Genomic DNA, 14,993 nt, shown 5'->3' with positions numbered 1-14,993 from the left:
TAAGGTCCTCTTAAAGTCAGTCGAATTTATATTCTCTTGGTTTCCAGGGACATTTGTAAATTGCTTGCTTAAATACACTTATTTTGTACTGCATAGAAACTCATATCCATAACAGATTTAAATGGGATTTTTATTAAAATAATAGTTGTAGAGTCATAGAGTATCATGAGTTGGAAGGGACCCATAGGGATCAACTACTTCTATGAGTAATCAGTTCTGGTGGATAGTGCTTTTCTGCATAGTGCCCAGTGCCACTCCCTAATTTTGTGCAACAGTTATTTCTGTGATGCCAAAGAGATGGTAAACAATAGGGTTTAGTAAATGATCCTTTGAGGAAATGACACATCAGTTGTGGTCATGTTTATGATTACAATTCCTAGAAGGTATTTATCTCATATTTGTGCCTTGGCTGATACTGCCAGCACAGCCCGCGTGTCCAAAACTAGTCAGAAAACCTTCCAGTTGTTTTAATAATAACTTCATAAACTGGCATCTGCTATGTTCACCTGGAAGATGTCATCTCAGTTGGCAGTATGTACTAAGCTCTCACCTGGCAGCTTTTGGTAACATCTTAGGTATTCCAGCTCTTCACATTATAGGTTTACAGCAGGGTGATAAACATGAAACTGAGTAGGAAAACAGTTGAGTTATATTAGCTTGCATCCAGCACACTCATTTGTGACTGCGTTCTCCTACATGAGAGCCTGCTGTTCGGGAGGTGTATTTCCCAAAGAAGCCCTTTACCTGAGAAGTTTTGCCACTGTTGTCCGCAAAATGCATTTGAATTGCTGACTTGGTATTTGGAATGTGTTTTATTCCTCTAAGCTGATGTGCTGCATCAGTTTCATGGATTGGTTGGAGTAAACATATGTGAAAAAAAGTGGGTAGCGGCTCTTAAGGCAATGTCATTTTACAGCAGAAGACATTACGGCCCTCGCAAGCAAATGCCTGTGGTGCTTCTGAACGCTACAGAACCTGTTAGGTACTGCTAGAGCTCTGATTCCAAAGGGTTAAGTCTGTAGTAAAACCCAAGAAGAATGCAAAATGATCAAGAAATGACATGCTGCCTATTGTTTGTAGCTATAGGATCAAAATAACAATTATACATGCCAAATAAATTCTAAACCTGTAAAGGAGAAAAAGAGGGGGTGGCTGTAAGTACAGGTGCCAGAAGCATTAAATAACCCTCTCAGACAAGGTGCACCACTGTTGTCTTGAATGCTGCTAGGTCCCCCAGTCTGGCATTTTTCCCCTGCACCAGACAATGTGCATTCACTGCAGGAGACTCGGGTAAGCCTGCGTCTCCCAGACCTGCCGGCTCCTTGTGCCCAGCCCGACACAGAGGTGCCTTTGTCAGTATAATTACCCTCCCCTTGTAGTAGAAATAGTTTGTTTAGAGCCTTATTTGCAGGTAGAGCTGGTATAAGCAGGAATTAGCATGCTAAAGAACCTGCCCCAGCACAGACTTAGGCTTATTTATCAGAATCTCTGACAATCAGAGGTTGGTTTTGAGTTTGGTTTTGTTGTGTGTTTTTTTTTTTAACCTCCATAGGTTCATTCAGTGAGATAGCATCCAAGATTAAGAGCTTTCAGGTTGTTAAGGAGCTCGAAGATGGGAGCCAAGCCGCTGTTGCATTAGGGAGGCACATGTCATGGTGTGTAGGATCTCCCAACAATTTCATGCCTGGCAGCTTTGCACCTTGGCTGCCAGAATAAACGCGAGTGGATGATCCTTACAGCTTTCTGGGGACTGATTAAAACCCCTTTTGGCTTTCAGCACGTTGTCCACATCAAATAGGTGCGAAAAGTAAAATAAATGTTGCTTTTGCTTTTCAAGATACTGCAGCCAATCTCCCTAAGCCTTCCTAATTGGCCTAGGCTGGTTGCGGATGATTAACTTGAAGTTAAACGAGGCCTGCTTTTAAACATGCTTTCCCAGACTTTAAGCAGAGCAATGGGGGGAAACTTTAGACTGTTGTGATATTGGAACAGGGCCAAATTGGGTTATTATTAAAGTGGATCCAAGTTTTGATCCAAGGTTTGTTTACACTCAGCCAACTTAAGTTGATGGACATCCATCCTCTCTCTGTGTACCTGAGTGTGCGTTATTAGTGATATTAGCAATAGACCATTTCTGACTGCTGAAAAAGGGCCTTTTAATGAAGGGGGAAAAATATTTAACTGCTCAGATTCTGCAGAGAGTTGCGTGCAGTCGGAGTTCATGGATTTCCATACGTTATTTCAACTATGTAAAGATATTTCAGAGTATGAAAAAAACGTGGAGGAAAACGTGCACAGAGTTTAATGGCAGCATTGCAAGGAAAATAGAAGTCATGTGCCCTGAGGGTAAACGCAGCGAGGAGATTTGCTCTGAGGAGAAGTATGCTCTAAAAATAAATCCTTGAAGCAACCATCTTGGTCTGAGAATGTTTCATTAGTGAGTTTCGTAATTCTTCTGTGAGACGAATACACTGCAGACATTTGATCATTAAGAAGTTGTTTTCTCATGCGGAGCTGGGTAAAATCCTAACCTTTTTTTTTTTTTTTTTTCCTTTTAAATGTTAAGGCTTAAAGGTAAACTGTAAAACAGGCTTCTGTTGGAGCACAAGGCCAGAACTCCTGTGGAATGTTAACTGCAAGAGATCCACCTTCTGCTTACCCTGTGGGTGAAGTGTAGGGGCTGGATGGGTAATTGAGAGTCCAGCCCAGCACTGGCTTTGTTTTGTGCCTGGTACCTTGGTCCTCGGCAGTGCTTTGAATACCTATGTGGCATTTTCTTTAAGTCCTGTTCAGCGTGCCTAAGGAAGGCCTAACAAGAACCAGTGACTGGGAGCATAAATCAGACCTATCCAATTACGCAACAAGGCAAACCTTCATAGCGGCAAGAGGAATTAACCTTAGGATGGACCGCCAGGGAAAATGGTCAGTTCTTGGTCTGAGAAAGTCAGGAAGGAAGCTGAGAGAGGTCAGGGACAGAAGGGGGTTCCAGCAGCATGATTTGCTCCTGGCAACTATGCCCATGCCATGCAGAACATCTGATGAGTGGATCTAATGGCTGGTTTTAGATAAAATCTTCATTTTCTCAGAGGTGTTCCTTGATTGCAAACTACGCTTCTTAGCATCTCCTGTGAACTGGCTGACAGGATCTGTTTTTACCGTAATCCCTCCTGCCTCACCTTGCCAAAAAGCATCTTTTCAGCTTTTCTGACACCTTGCAACTCTTGTGTGTTCACTGGATAACCAGCTTACATCAGCACTCCGATTTCACTGCTATTACCGTACAAGCCAAACTTACAGATATGTCCAGGCATGTAATTATATTTAATTAAATTCTGTGCAAATTAGCATGTCACCTGTGAAATACCTGCTGCCAAGCCATGCTCCAGTAGGACTGTACACCAGAGAGCTGTAGCAACAAGGGCACCTCAAGAGGGCTTACTGAGGAACCTCAAGGAGTTTCACTGTAACTCCGCCCTAGCTTCAAAGCAAGCAGGCTTAGCCTCATCCACAAAGCATTTCCTTCTGAAGCTTGAAAGACTTCACTGGTTTTCCAAAGGCACCTCCTGTTTCTGTCTGCCTTCCACACTCAGTCCTCGTGCGTTCAGACTCTGTTGTCTGGGATCCCCATGTTGAGTAAAGGCAGACTGCAGGTCCCTTTGCTATCAGAGTGTGGATGTTATTTGGTATTTCATTTTCGTTGACCTACTGCAGTGGCTTTTTCCATTTCCTCTTGCTTCTACCCCCACAGTTTTTCTTGGCTTTTTTACTGTCCTCTTATTTGAAGCCATTGTACTGTTAACTGCATTGGTTGTTTGTAGCACTGAAGCAAATTGGTAGCAAGAGCTGAAATGCAAACTGTATCCCAAATCGTGTACTTCAAAAATCACAAATAAATCTTTGTTATTGCTCTGTGAAAGGGTTGGTGTTACAGCCCTACTTAACCCTCTTTCCCCTGATACGTGCTGCATTATCAATTGCAATGTCTGCATGGATGTATGGATGAAGCACTGTTTTCTTTGAAGTATTTTTTGTAAGTGGGAATGAGACGAAACAGACTTGTCCTGTGACTCTTCTTCAAACATACCCTGAACTTCCTCTACAGGCACATGGCTCAAATGTCAACTGCTTACTATTCTACAAAGGTGTTACCAGAGCTTGTGCCAACACACATTTTCTCTATTACCAATAAGTGTCTACACTATTAAGGAGTGAAGGAGAACAAGTAGACAAGATAAATATAATGATAGAAATTACTGAACCAAAAAACAATACACGCACGCTACTCAGCAGAGTGAAATACATCTATCTTACAAAAATTTGAGAGGAGAAATTGCTTTTTCTATAAGCCCTTAGTGACAAAACAAAAATTATAATGTTGCTCTGTTCTCTGGTATTCATTTTCATCGTGTTAAATTTGCTCATTCCCAAAACCTGTTCTCTTTTTCAACACAGGGCGCTAAGGCGTGTTTTTTGCGTGACATCCCCTTCTCTGCTATTTACTTTCCCTGTTATGCTCATTTGAAAGCTTCATTTGCCAACGAAGATGGAAGAGTGAGCCCTGGAAATCTGCTCTTGGCTGGGTCAATAGCCGGTAAGTGCCCAAACTGCTTTCTGTGTGTGCTCGTGTTGCACCAGCAGTGCGGTAGTTAGAGCACATTTTGCAGCCTTGTGCCCAAATAATATAAGGCTGCTATGCTAGAGAAACAATCTGAGGTTAAAAATAAAGATCCTGCAAGTTTGGGGTATATTCATAATGTTTAGGGGGGGAAAAAGAAAAGAAAGATTGAAGTTTTGTTGTCATGTATCGTCTTGTGACGTTACTGTACTGTTGGCTTTGACTGGCTGAATGACTGGCAAAGTTTTTTGTTGGAATGATTTATAAATGAAATCACTGAAAATAAAAATATGGTGGACGTGCACGTCAGCCTTGCTTTGCCCCAAGAAGGCTGAGGGGAGGCCACAAGAATCCCACACCTCCAGCACTGGCTCCAACTCTAAACATGCAGGGCCCACTGGTACAACATGTGTTGTGTCTGCTGTCTGTATTTGCTTCCTTTTTGTTGTCAATGGGGACACACGCAACACAACACACACATCACCTGGTTGGATCTGCTGCTGTTTTCACTATTCACCAGATCAACCTGTTGTGCCGTGGTGTTTTCTGAGGAGATGATGCTAGTATCAACAACAGGATATCTCTTTAATTTGCTCCATTTGCTTACTGCTCCCATGAACTTCCTTCTTCTATTTTGTCTCATTCTGACTGTGTGCTCCTCAGGGCAGCAACCTGTAAATGTTTTATTTGTCTATGAAGTCTTCTGTGCTTTTTACATAGCTCTACAAACAGGATTAAAAACAACAAAACCAAACACACACAAAAGCCCAATAAAACTTGCTTTATACAAAATATCCTCAGCAATAAGGAGTGAGGAATAAGGAGATGGCAGTCAGCGTGTAGTAAGCAGAATTGTTTCTAAGTACGTCCTTTGGTTTTCCTTCAAAACACTGGTTGGCTTTTGAAGAACAAAAGTCCAGCTTTAAATTGAAGACTCAAACCAATATCCTAGTGTGGGTGAGGGTAAGCAAAGAGGAATTTCAGCCTCTCTGGAGTTCAGAAACCTTCACTGAGTTGTAGTACTTGCCTGCCAGGCTGACCAGCGTGCAAGTTCAGTGTGTGTGTGTCATTTTGGGGGGGGTCCAGGAGAGGAGGAGGAATTCTTTTGGTGATATGTACTGGCTTCCATCTCTTCGACACAGTGTGCAGAAGGATGCTGTGGTGCCTGAAGCCAGACCACACTGGTTTGGACAAAAGTTGTTACAGAATTATTAAGCCTTAAAAAAAAAAAAAAAAAAAAAAAAAAAAAAAAAAAAAAAAAAAAAAAGGAGATTTATGCATCTACATCTGACCAAGTTGGTTTGGAACAGATGCAGAATGGAAAAGTAATAAAACCATGAGAGACGCTGTCTTCTGGGTACAGTCTCGATGCCTATTTTTTCTTTCTTTCTTTTTTTTCTTAATTCTAACCATGGGCAGAATCCATTTGGACAGGGATGATTTCAGAGAGTTTGCCTGTTGGTAATTTGGCATTTTTTACTTTCAGCTGATTATCTGCCAGGGTAAATTTAAATCTTCCTCCAAGTCTTCTGCTGGGGATGTCAGCTGTGACTTTGCAGCTGTGCAATCTGCCGTTCCTAATGAGAAAAACGAACCTTCTTTTAACCTTAGCTCTCATGCCTTGCTGAGCATGCATGGCGTTATCAGCTCTTGGTAATGCTGTTGTGTGGGGATAAGGGCAGTGTGTGTGTACAGGCTCTTCTAGAACAGTGTGCAGCCAGAGTGCCAGGAACCACAGTGAGGTGTGAAGAGGAAAGGGAAAGATCGACCTCACCTCCAAAAACATTGTGCTTATTGACTATGCAAGTTTCTGGTTAGCACTGAAAAATCCAGCCTATGCCTCCCAGCTTGACAGGAAGCCTGTGATACGCTTTTTCCTCTAGGAGAAGCTTTCTCTGGGTGAGGCCACGTCCACAACGGCTGCCTCCTGTTGCTTGTTTTCCTTCCCAGCTTTGCAAACCTTGCGTGCCGGGTTCTGCTAATGTAAGGATGAAGGTTAACCCTGGGGAACTGCTGTCTGTAGTATATGGAACAAGTCAGCGATACCAACCCAAAGGTTTCTCTGTCTCCAGGTATGCCTGCGGCCTCTCTGGTGACTCCTGCAGATGTCATCAAAACAAGGCTACAGGTAGCAGCCCGGGCAGGGCAGACCACTTACAGCGGCGTTGTCGATTGCTTTGTGAAGATCCTTCGAGAGGAAGGTCCGAAGGCTCTGTGGAAAGGAGCAGGAGGTGTGGAAAACAGCTTTGACTACTCATTTTCTTTTTTTGTTTTGCTTTGGTTTTGTGTCACTTAAGGCCTGTTTTGTTTTCTTTCAAGCTCGCGTGTTTCGATCATCTCCCCAGTTTGGTGTAACTCTTGTGACTTATGAACTACTGCAGAGATGGTTTTATGTGGACTTCGGGGGAGTGTAAGTATGTGGTGTGTGAATCTGCCTGGGAACCCACAGTTGCACTGGGATCTGGACACATCTCCATGTGTCTTTGGGCAGAATCGGGGCTAACTATTACGTAGGGGACATTGCAAAGGTTTTGTCCATGTTATTTGAGCCACGTTACCTCTGGTGGAAGATAGGATGATATTCCACCACCTGTATCACAACAAGGCATTACCACATTTTATGTCACCATTTTGATTTGGGGACATGTGTTAGTATGAATGGAGACAGCGAAAGGCTAAATAACGGGGTGGGGGTAAAACTGCTGGGGATGTGTCATGCTTAACAAGTTGGGATGCACTCTGCATTAGTCCTCATTAGTGTGGTAGAGGAGCTGCATCCCTTATCAAGCAGAGTATATGACATACAGAAGAGTCTATAAGTGTCACCAGGTCCAAATACTATTTGTTGGAGCCTCAGCTCTGCCTCCTTTGAGGACAGTACATAGAAATGTGCATACTGCTGTTTTAACACAATTACCAGCTGCAGCTGCAGATGTTTATGAAGCTTTGGGGGCAACAGAATGCTATCGAAGAAGTTACTTAAACTCTACCGAGTTACCGGATTGGCTGCATGTTGTAGTAGAGACTTTTGAACTTCACAATGCATTTTTAATTGATGCACTGAAAGATTCGACCATCCTCCATCTCAATCAGTGCAAAGACTCTTGACTGTTCTGGAAGGTTGTAGCATTAAATTCAGTTACTTGGTAGGAAGAGCGCTCAGAAACCTCACTCAGCTTGCTTTACTGAGAAGAGTTCTGTGAATATTGCTTTCATTCTAAGGAAATTAATTTCTTATTATTGTTTTGCAGAAAACCAGTTGGATCGGATCCAGTTCCTAAATCTAGGATCACTCTCCCTGCTCCTAACCCTGACCATGTCGGTGGTTACAAATTGGCAGTTGCCACTTTTGCAGGGATTGAAAACAAGTTTGGACTTTACCTACCTCGGTTTAAGCCATCGCCACCTACCTCAAAGGCTGCTGCAGCAGTAGGACCCTAAGCTTATTGCTGTAGGCTTTTTGTTATTAGTTGGGAAAGAGCCACTTTTCTAATTGGTTAATACTTTTGTTCCTTTAGCTTCACATCGTATAACAGTTTGGCTTCATTTGAGTTTTAAGGCAGTTCTCATCATAAACGTAATCATTTGTCTTTGTGCTTCCTTAACCAGATCACTGTGAAATTCTTACCAGTCGTTTTAAGTTTGGGACCATGAATGTATCTGTCCACATCTGACATGAGCTTGTGTTGGGAAGACACTAATTTTAGGTTCCGTTTCTTGGGGAGGGTCGGGCGAGAGCTGTGTGAACCAGATCATCTTACAGACAGCGCTCAGTTGCAGATTCCCGGGGCGGATGTTACACGTTGTCACTCAGATGGAAAAAAAACTGAGTGGGTATCACGGTGCTCAGAGCGGAATGATTCTGACTGTACATGTAACTGGTGACCAACTTAGTGCGTGTCTGTAGAGGTCAGCAGATATATATACCCCTGGTACCTAAGTCTGCCAGTACAGCTTCAACTTTTTAAACATGTACACGCACAAGTTCTGTTTCTGGATTGTATTATGAAGCTTTTATGTGGAACATGTTTTTGTAATGGAAACCACATTTATAAATGTTTAGCCGCTGTATTATGTTACCAGTATCAAAATGCTCAAAAGAAAGTGTTATTGTCCATAGTCTTTGCACTTTATGGCAGTACTTTTGGCATTCTACTACACATACAAGGAAATTTCATGACTAGGTGCCTATCTTGGGTTGCTGGTGTTTAGAATTCAGTTTGTATATGCACTCTAGTAAAACGCTGCTTGTTTAAATAGCTGCAATAGAAAATTCATGCACTGTATCAATGGTACCTGCCTTAACTGCTGGCTTGTAATTGGCAAATAGGTGGTTTCAGATTCTTATTTACTTCATTGAGTCCACAGAGATTAAAATACTCTAAAAGAAAAGATTTTACTTAATTTTTTGGTGCCTTGCACAGTGTTTAGAAAATGATGTATTTATGAAGATAGTAATAAACCTTTCAAACAGATGCACATGGTATTCTGTGATGGAAATGGGATGGTATATCCAAAAGCTTTAGTCAGCTTCATTTATATAAGCTAAAGTTAATATTAGGGCTTTTAGGCTAGAAAAACACCTGCAATTTGTGAACAAAGCTATCTGTGTCCGTGTGCATAGAAAAGAGACACGTTGGTGTAGATGTCATACAAAACAGACATTTTTCTTCAGTCAGAAAGCAGGATTGAAGTTGGCCTTTCTGCTTGGGGTTTTTATTTTTCCTTTCATAGTCATAGAATCACAGACTGGCTTGGGCTGGGCTGGAAAGGGCCTTAATGATCACCTCATCCCAGCCTTCTCCCACCATGGCCAGGGACACCTTCCCCTAAATCAGGCTGCTCAGGGCCCCATCCAGCCTGGCCCTGAACACCTCGAGGGATGGGGCATCCACAGCTTCCCTGGGCAGTCTGTGCCAGCACCTCACCACCCTCTGGGTGAATAATTACTTCCTAACATTTATCTAAATCTCCCTTCTTTCCATTTAAAGTTGTTATTCCTTATCCTATTACTACAGTCCCTTGTAAAAAAGTCTTTCTTCTGCTTTCCTGTAGGCCCCCTTTAGGTACATAAAAAGCTACGATGAGGTCTCCTCAGAACCTCTTTTCCAAGCTGAATAAGCCCAGCTCCCTCAGCCTGTCTTCACAGGTGAGCTGCTCCAGCCCTCTGATCATTCTTCTGATCTCCTCAAGGGGTTCCAGCAGCTCCATGTCTGTAGGCTGTGTCCTCAGAGCTGGATGCAGTGCTGTAGGTGGGGCCTTATGAGAGTGGAGCAGAGAGGGGACACTCACTTCTCTTGCCCTGATGTTACACTTCTTTTGATGAAGCCCAGGATGTGGTTGGCTTTCTGAGCATATAAGTGCACATTGCCAGGTCATGTTGAGCATCTCATCAGCCAACACCCCTAAACCCTTCTTCTCCTGGCTTCTCTCAATCCATTCTCCTCCCAGCCTGTGTTCATGCTTGGGATTGACACAACTCAGGTGCAGGACTTTGCGCTGAGCCTTGCAGAACTTCATGAGGTTTGCACATGCCCTCTTCTCAAGCCTGTCCAGGTTCATCTGGATCATATTCTTTCCCCTCAGCCTGTCAGCTGCACCATGCAGCTTGCTGTCATCTGCAGTCTCACTGTAGGTGCGCTCAATCCTGCTGTCATGTCACTGACACAGATGTGAAACTGTGTCGATCCCAGTGCCAACCCCTGAGGAACGCCACTCATCACTGGTCTCCACCTGAACAATGAGCCATTGACCACAGCTCTGAGTGCAACCAAGCAACCAATTCCTCACCTACCAAGTGGTCCACCTGTCGAAGTCACCTATCTTCAATGTAGAGACAAGGATGTTGTGCGATATGGTATCAAACGCTTCATATGCACATGTCCAGATAGATGATGTCAGCTGCTCTGTTCCACCAATGCTATAACCCTGTCATAGAAGCCACTAAACTTGTAAATGTGCTGTTCTGAGTACCTGGGCAATAGAAGTAATTGTTGGGTGTCTTCTGTGCTACCTCTTAAGACAAGAATTTGGTGTTTACAGAAGAAGAACGCTTGTATTCTTTTGAGAGATGGGAGGCGCTGTCTGCAGCATGGATTGTAGACTGAAAGCACACAGATGCAGAATACTTCGGTGGGTAATACTGTGTTGTATTGCTGTGTGCTGAAATACCGAAGTTGCTGTATTATTGTATTAGTGTTTGGGTCATCATAAGAATTTCCATGGGAAAGCAGCAGCTCATGGAAGACTTCAGAGTGCTGAGCTGCTCCTTTTGTGCATTTGGGTCAGTGCCTGCCCATGTGTGCACACCCAGGTGGCAGCTGCTTCCTTCTTGAGCAGCCTGAGGGTGGGATGGGATGGGATGGGATGGGATGGGATGGGATGGGATGGGATGGGATGGGATGGAATGGGATGGGATATCCTGGGCTTTTGCATCCAGGACACATCTCTGTTAGCAGAGCCAGAGAAAGAAGGGTGAAGTGCTTGTAACAGCCTCCCTGATGGACAGCCCAGCTCACATTACTCAGAGCAGCTCTTCCCTGAGATGCTCTGCCTGTGTGTGCTGTCAGCTTTCTCCAGACACAAAAGGATGCAAAAGCTGACAGGCCAAGAAATTGTCAGATTGCCCAAGAAGCAGAAGGCCCCATGGACAACGCTGAGATATTTGTTATCTTTAGGTCTCTGGGTGAGTTATGCAAAGTGTTGGAAGGAACAGGGTAACATGTAACCTTGTTTGCTTCCTGCAGCCCAGCCAAGTCCCACTCAGTCAGCCAAAAAGAGAACTGCTCTAATACTGTTGATGTTCCCTATTGGGAGCGTCTCAGGCAGCCAACTCTGTTCCTGTTTGTGTGCCCAGCAGGAGCCGAGGGATTTTCTGCCTGTCCCTGGGGAAGAGGGTTGGTTTAAGCTGCCTTAAGACTGGCAGTGGGGATGCTTTCATGACCATATATACCACACGCTTCCTAAAGAACCTGGGCAGGTTTCTCTAAACTTGCTAAAAATAGGGTACCTGACAAACTGCTTTGCATCTGACTTAGGAGGGGATGGGCTGCTTGCACCACCTCTGCTGTGCTGTGCTGGGTGATGGCTGAGCTCAGTGCCATGGCTGAGCTCAGTGCCGTGCCTGAGCATGGTGCGAGACTCTGGCACCTCTTAAGGCCACTTGTATGAGGGCACATGAGGGCTCTGATGGATATCTGCATGTGTGTGAGTGTGTGTGTGCCCCCAGATGGCTGACTGTAATGGCCAAAGACACTCCGCACTGCTTCGGGTCCCACATCTGCAGGCACAGGGCTGCTCCACCCCCGTGAGAGATAAACCCAACCCACAGTTCAGAACATGACTGGTGCCAGGTGGCATTAGCCAATACAGCAGACCGTGATCACAGACCATGACTGCATGGAGGTGGGCTTCCCTGCGAACATACAGAATCGTTACTGACTCCAGTGCTTCCTGCTGTGATGGCCCACCTGTCTGCCCAGGGGACACTGAAGACCCTCCGCCACACACAGGTGTCACCGCAGAGTGTGCTGCCAGCACAGCCTGTGCCCTGCTGCCTTGTTCCAGCCATGAACTCCTTGTAAAGGAGAATGTTCCCTTGTCTCCTACCCAGACCTGGCTCTCAAGACAGCTGGAAACCTTGTTTTCCTTATTCCTGTGCTGTGTGCACAGGTAACCATGCACAGTAGGGGAGGAAACCAAGCCCAGAAGCTGGCATGGATTAGTTTCTTCTGTAACAGCTGCAGAGAACCCATGCACTCAGCCCATTGCTGGCCAGCCCTGCACCTCAGTGCACTCACACAGCAGCTGCTGCAGCGCTCTGCAAGTCGGCAAAGCCCCATTTCCCAGTGCCCGGTAATGAATGTGCTGAGCGCTGCTGGCAGGGAAGGATTAACCACACTGTGACAGAACAGGCTGGATACATTTTATTGGCAATGCTAGTGTCATACTGGGGAACCACAACCCTTTGTCAGACTGTTAGTGTTAACTTGCATGACAAGTATCAGTGACCGACTGTATGTGAAATATTGTTAAAGTGCCTAGAAATAATGGGCGTCTGAAAAAGAAGGAAAGGAAACGCACCCCATCCACTCAAGCCAACCTTTATAGATCTTACATCTTAAGCACAACTGATGTACTGTAATTGTTATGCGGACTTTAATGTAACCTCTACAGCAGCACACAGACAATGCAGTTCTCTCATTATGCACATGCTTTAGGATCATTTATTTTAATGCTTTCAAATAAATATGTTCCATGCAGCACACCGCAATAAATAAGGAGCAGCAACTTTCGTATAGTACATCCATTCATAATGTAAGTCACCATGTGAAACACCACATCTAAAGCCTTTGGCCCAGTCCCATACAGTGAAGCACACCACATCTGCACATAATCATATCTGGCTTCATATGGATTTAATAGGACTACGCCAGAAGGGCAATGTGAGCACAAGTTTAACCAGGGGTTCCTAGCTATTAAATACAGCTACTAAGTAGTTAAAAGGCAACAACTAAACCCATAAAGGGTTGATTTGTCTTTTTCTTTCTTACTTTTCAGACAGAAATATAAAGTATGAAAATGCTCTGGATATTTTCAGCCCGGTGTAAAGCCGTGTGATTAACATGGAATGCTCTGAGCGATACTGGCACGCTGGCATCGGCAGCCACAGCATGACGGGCTGGGCAGGGAAGGCCGCTCCTCCTCTTCCTCTATGCCGCCAGCTCCACCGCCCCCTCCTCCTCGCTGTCCGCCCGGTTGGCACGGATCTCCACCAGGGTCCGAGCAAAGCGCGTCCATTCGTCGTTGTGTGGGACCGCCAGCTGGGGAGAGACAGGACAGGGATGACGGCCCCGGGTTGAGGCACAGCTCTGGTCACAGCCCACGGCCGCCCATGTCGGCCTGCAGTGCTGCACCATCCCGGCACAAAGACACGGTTCTCACACCAAGATCTGGTGGCAGAGGGAAAAGCTTCTCTCCCTGCAGGATTCTGGGGAGAGGTTCATTGCTTAAGCATTGCTGCAGAATCGATCCCTCTGTTAATCTTTCTGATTTTCCATACTATGACAAGCTCGATCTCTATGACACATCCATGTGTTTCACAGCACACACATGGCCAAGAGTAATTGTTTGCAGGACCGAGGTCAGTGTGTACAAGGTAACAGAGCTTTTACAGCGCTGTACTGAAACCATGTTCCTGAAGTTCATTAAAGCCCTTAATATGAAAATAAATACATTCTGTTATCTTAGTTACCCTCCACCACGTTAAGGAATTTATCATTAGGAAACATGCACTACAAGGGGAATGTTGAGCCAACTGGAGGCTGCCCCGACAGCCTCTGTTTTGAAACTGACTTTTAAGAACTGTTTCCATTCAGTAGCGCTGATGTTCCTAGTGAAGAGCTCATGAATGTTAGGCTTCAAGAGGAGCCTGTAACCCCCACAGCAGAACCTCCTGAACAAGCCCAGCAGTGAGATGACAAAATAGCAGTCATTTCTAGTTGGATCCAACACAGCAGGTTCTGGAAGACAACACAAACTGAGATAGTCCATACTGGAATACAAGCAAATTGTTCTCGTCCCCTTCCCTCCCAGCAGCAATCCATATGGCTGAAGAATGAGCAAAAGTGCTTTACATAAACTGGGACGCCCAGTCTGGGCAAGAACTTGCATAAAAGCCTAATGTTAACCCTGTGTGTACTCTGCTGCAAGTTCAGAGTTGGTTGCACGGGTGAGTATTGGCAGTACCTCCATGTATCTCAATGAAGTCACTGAGATTTACAACTACTATGCACCTAGCTGCGCCTCTGCAGCAAATCTGGGCAATGACCTAGCATAAGTTTTAACGTTTCCCACATACAGAGCATATACCAACAACTCAGCCCTGTTATATGAAGGGCTGGCGTACTGTAGTTTTGTTTTGCTTATTGAAATATTGAATATAACACATTTTACCGTCTACTGAGGTTGCAGACCAAAAAACACCATCTGTGTGAAAGCTACCAGCCCTCGATTTGTCTCCACCTCCCACTTCTGCATTTTTCCCTTTGACATTTGGAATGGAGACCAGAGTTCCAGGAGCAAACCATGGGAGCCAGCCGTCTCTTTCACACACATACAGATGCGGATCTGCTGTGGGCTTCAGTTGAAAGAGAGCTCTGTTCTTTGAAGAGCATTAAGCAGAAGGAAACATCAAGATGAAGGTCACTCTAAGAAGAAGGAAATGTTAACAAGATGAAGGTCACTCCACCAACAGACAGGCACCTGTCTCAGAGGTTTGGTCACACACATGCCTACACAAATGTCTGCAGAATAACCTAAGACAAAGCGAAGGTCCTTCCTTTAGAGATGAAGCCAAAACCATCCGCGCATCAAATGC

The 14,993-nt window shown here is 44.7% G+C and overlaps 2 protein-coding genes across 13 annotated transcripts in view; one reads left to right on the top strand and one right to left on the bottom strand.

The window, feature by feature from the left end:
* SLC25A13 (solute carrier family 25 member 13) overlaps nucleotides 1-9,090 on the top strand; it is an 85,773-nt gene extending 76,683 nt beyond the window's left edge. For all 4 annotated transcript variants that reach the window (XM_015853600.2, XM_015853599.2, XM_015853598.2 and 1 more), the window contains 4 exons: nucleotides 4,453-4,591; nucleotides 6,688-6,846; nucleotides 6,935-7,025; nucleotides 7,867-9,090. In XM_015853600.2, the coding sequence (XP_015709086.1) occupies nucleotides 4,453-4,591; nucleotides 6,688-6,846; nucleotides 6,935-7,025; nucleotides 7,867-8,056 (579 nt within the window). In that variant the 3' untranslated portion in view covers nucleotides 8,057-9,090. The remainder of the gene's footprint in view (nucleotides 1-4,452; nucleotides 4,592-6,687; nucleotides 6,847-6,934; nucleotides 7,026-7,866) is intronic.
* A 3,432-nt stretch (nucleotides 9,091-12,522) lies between these two features.
* The window catches only part of DYNC1I1 (dynein cytoplasmic 1 intermediate chain 1), a 174,844-nt gene continuing 172,373 nt past the window's right edge, over nucleotides 12,523-14,993 (bottom strand). For all 9 annotated transcript variants that reach the window (XM_015853636.2, XM_015853639.2, XM_015853637.2 and 6 more), the window contains one exon: nucleotides 12,523-13,437. In XM_015853636.2, coding sequence (XP_015709122.1) covers nucleotides 13,327-13,437 — 111 coding nt within the window. In that variant the 3' untranslated portion in view covers nucleotides 12,523-13,326. The remainder of the gene's footprint in view (nucleotides 13,438-14,993) is intronic.

The sequence above is a fragment of the Coturnix japonica genome, chromosome 2 (genome assembly GCF_001577835.2).
Source record: "Coturnix japonica isolate 7356 chromosome 2, Coturnix japonica 2.1, whole genome shotgun sequence".
In the NCBI taxonomy this organism is placed as follows: Eukaryota; Metazoa; Chordata; class Aves; order Galliformes; family Phasianidae; genus Coturnix; species Coturnix japonica.
Note: the sequence above shows the minus strand (reverse complement) of the source record. Positions and strands in the feature narration are given on the sequence as shown.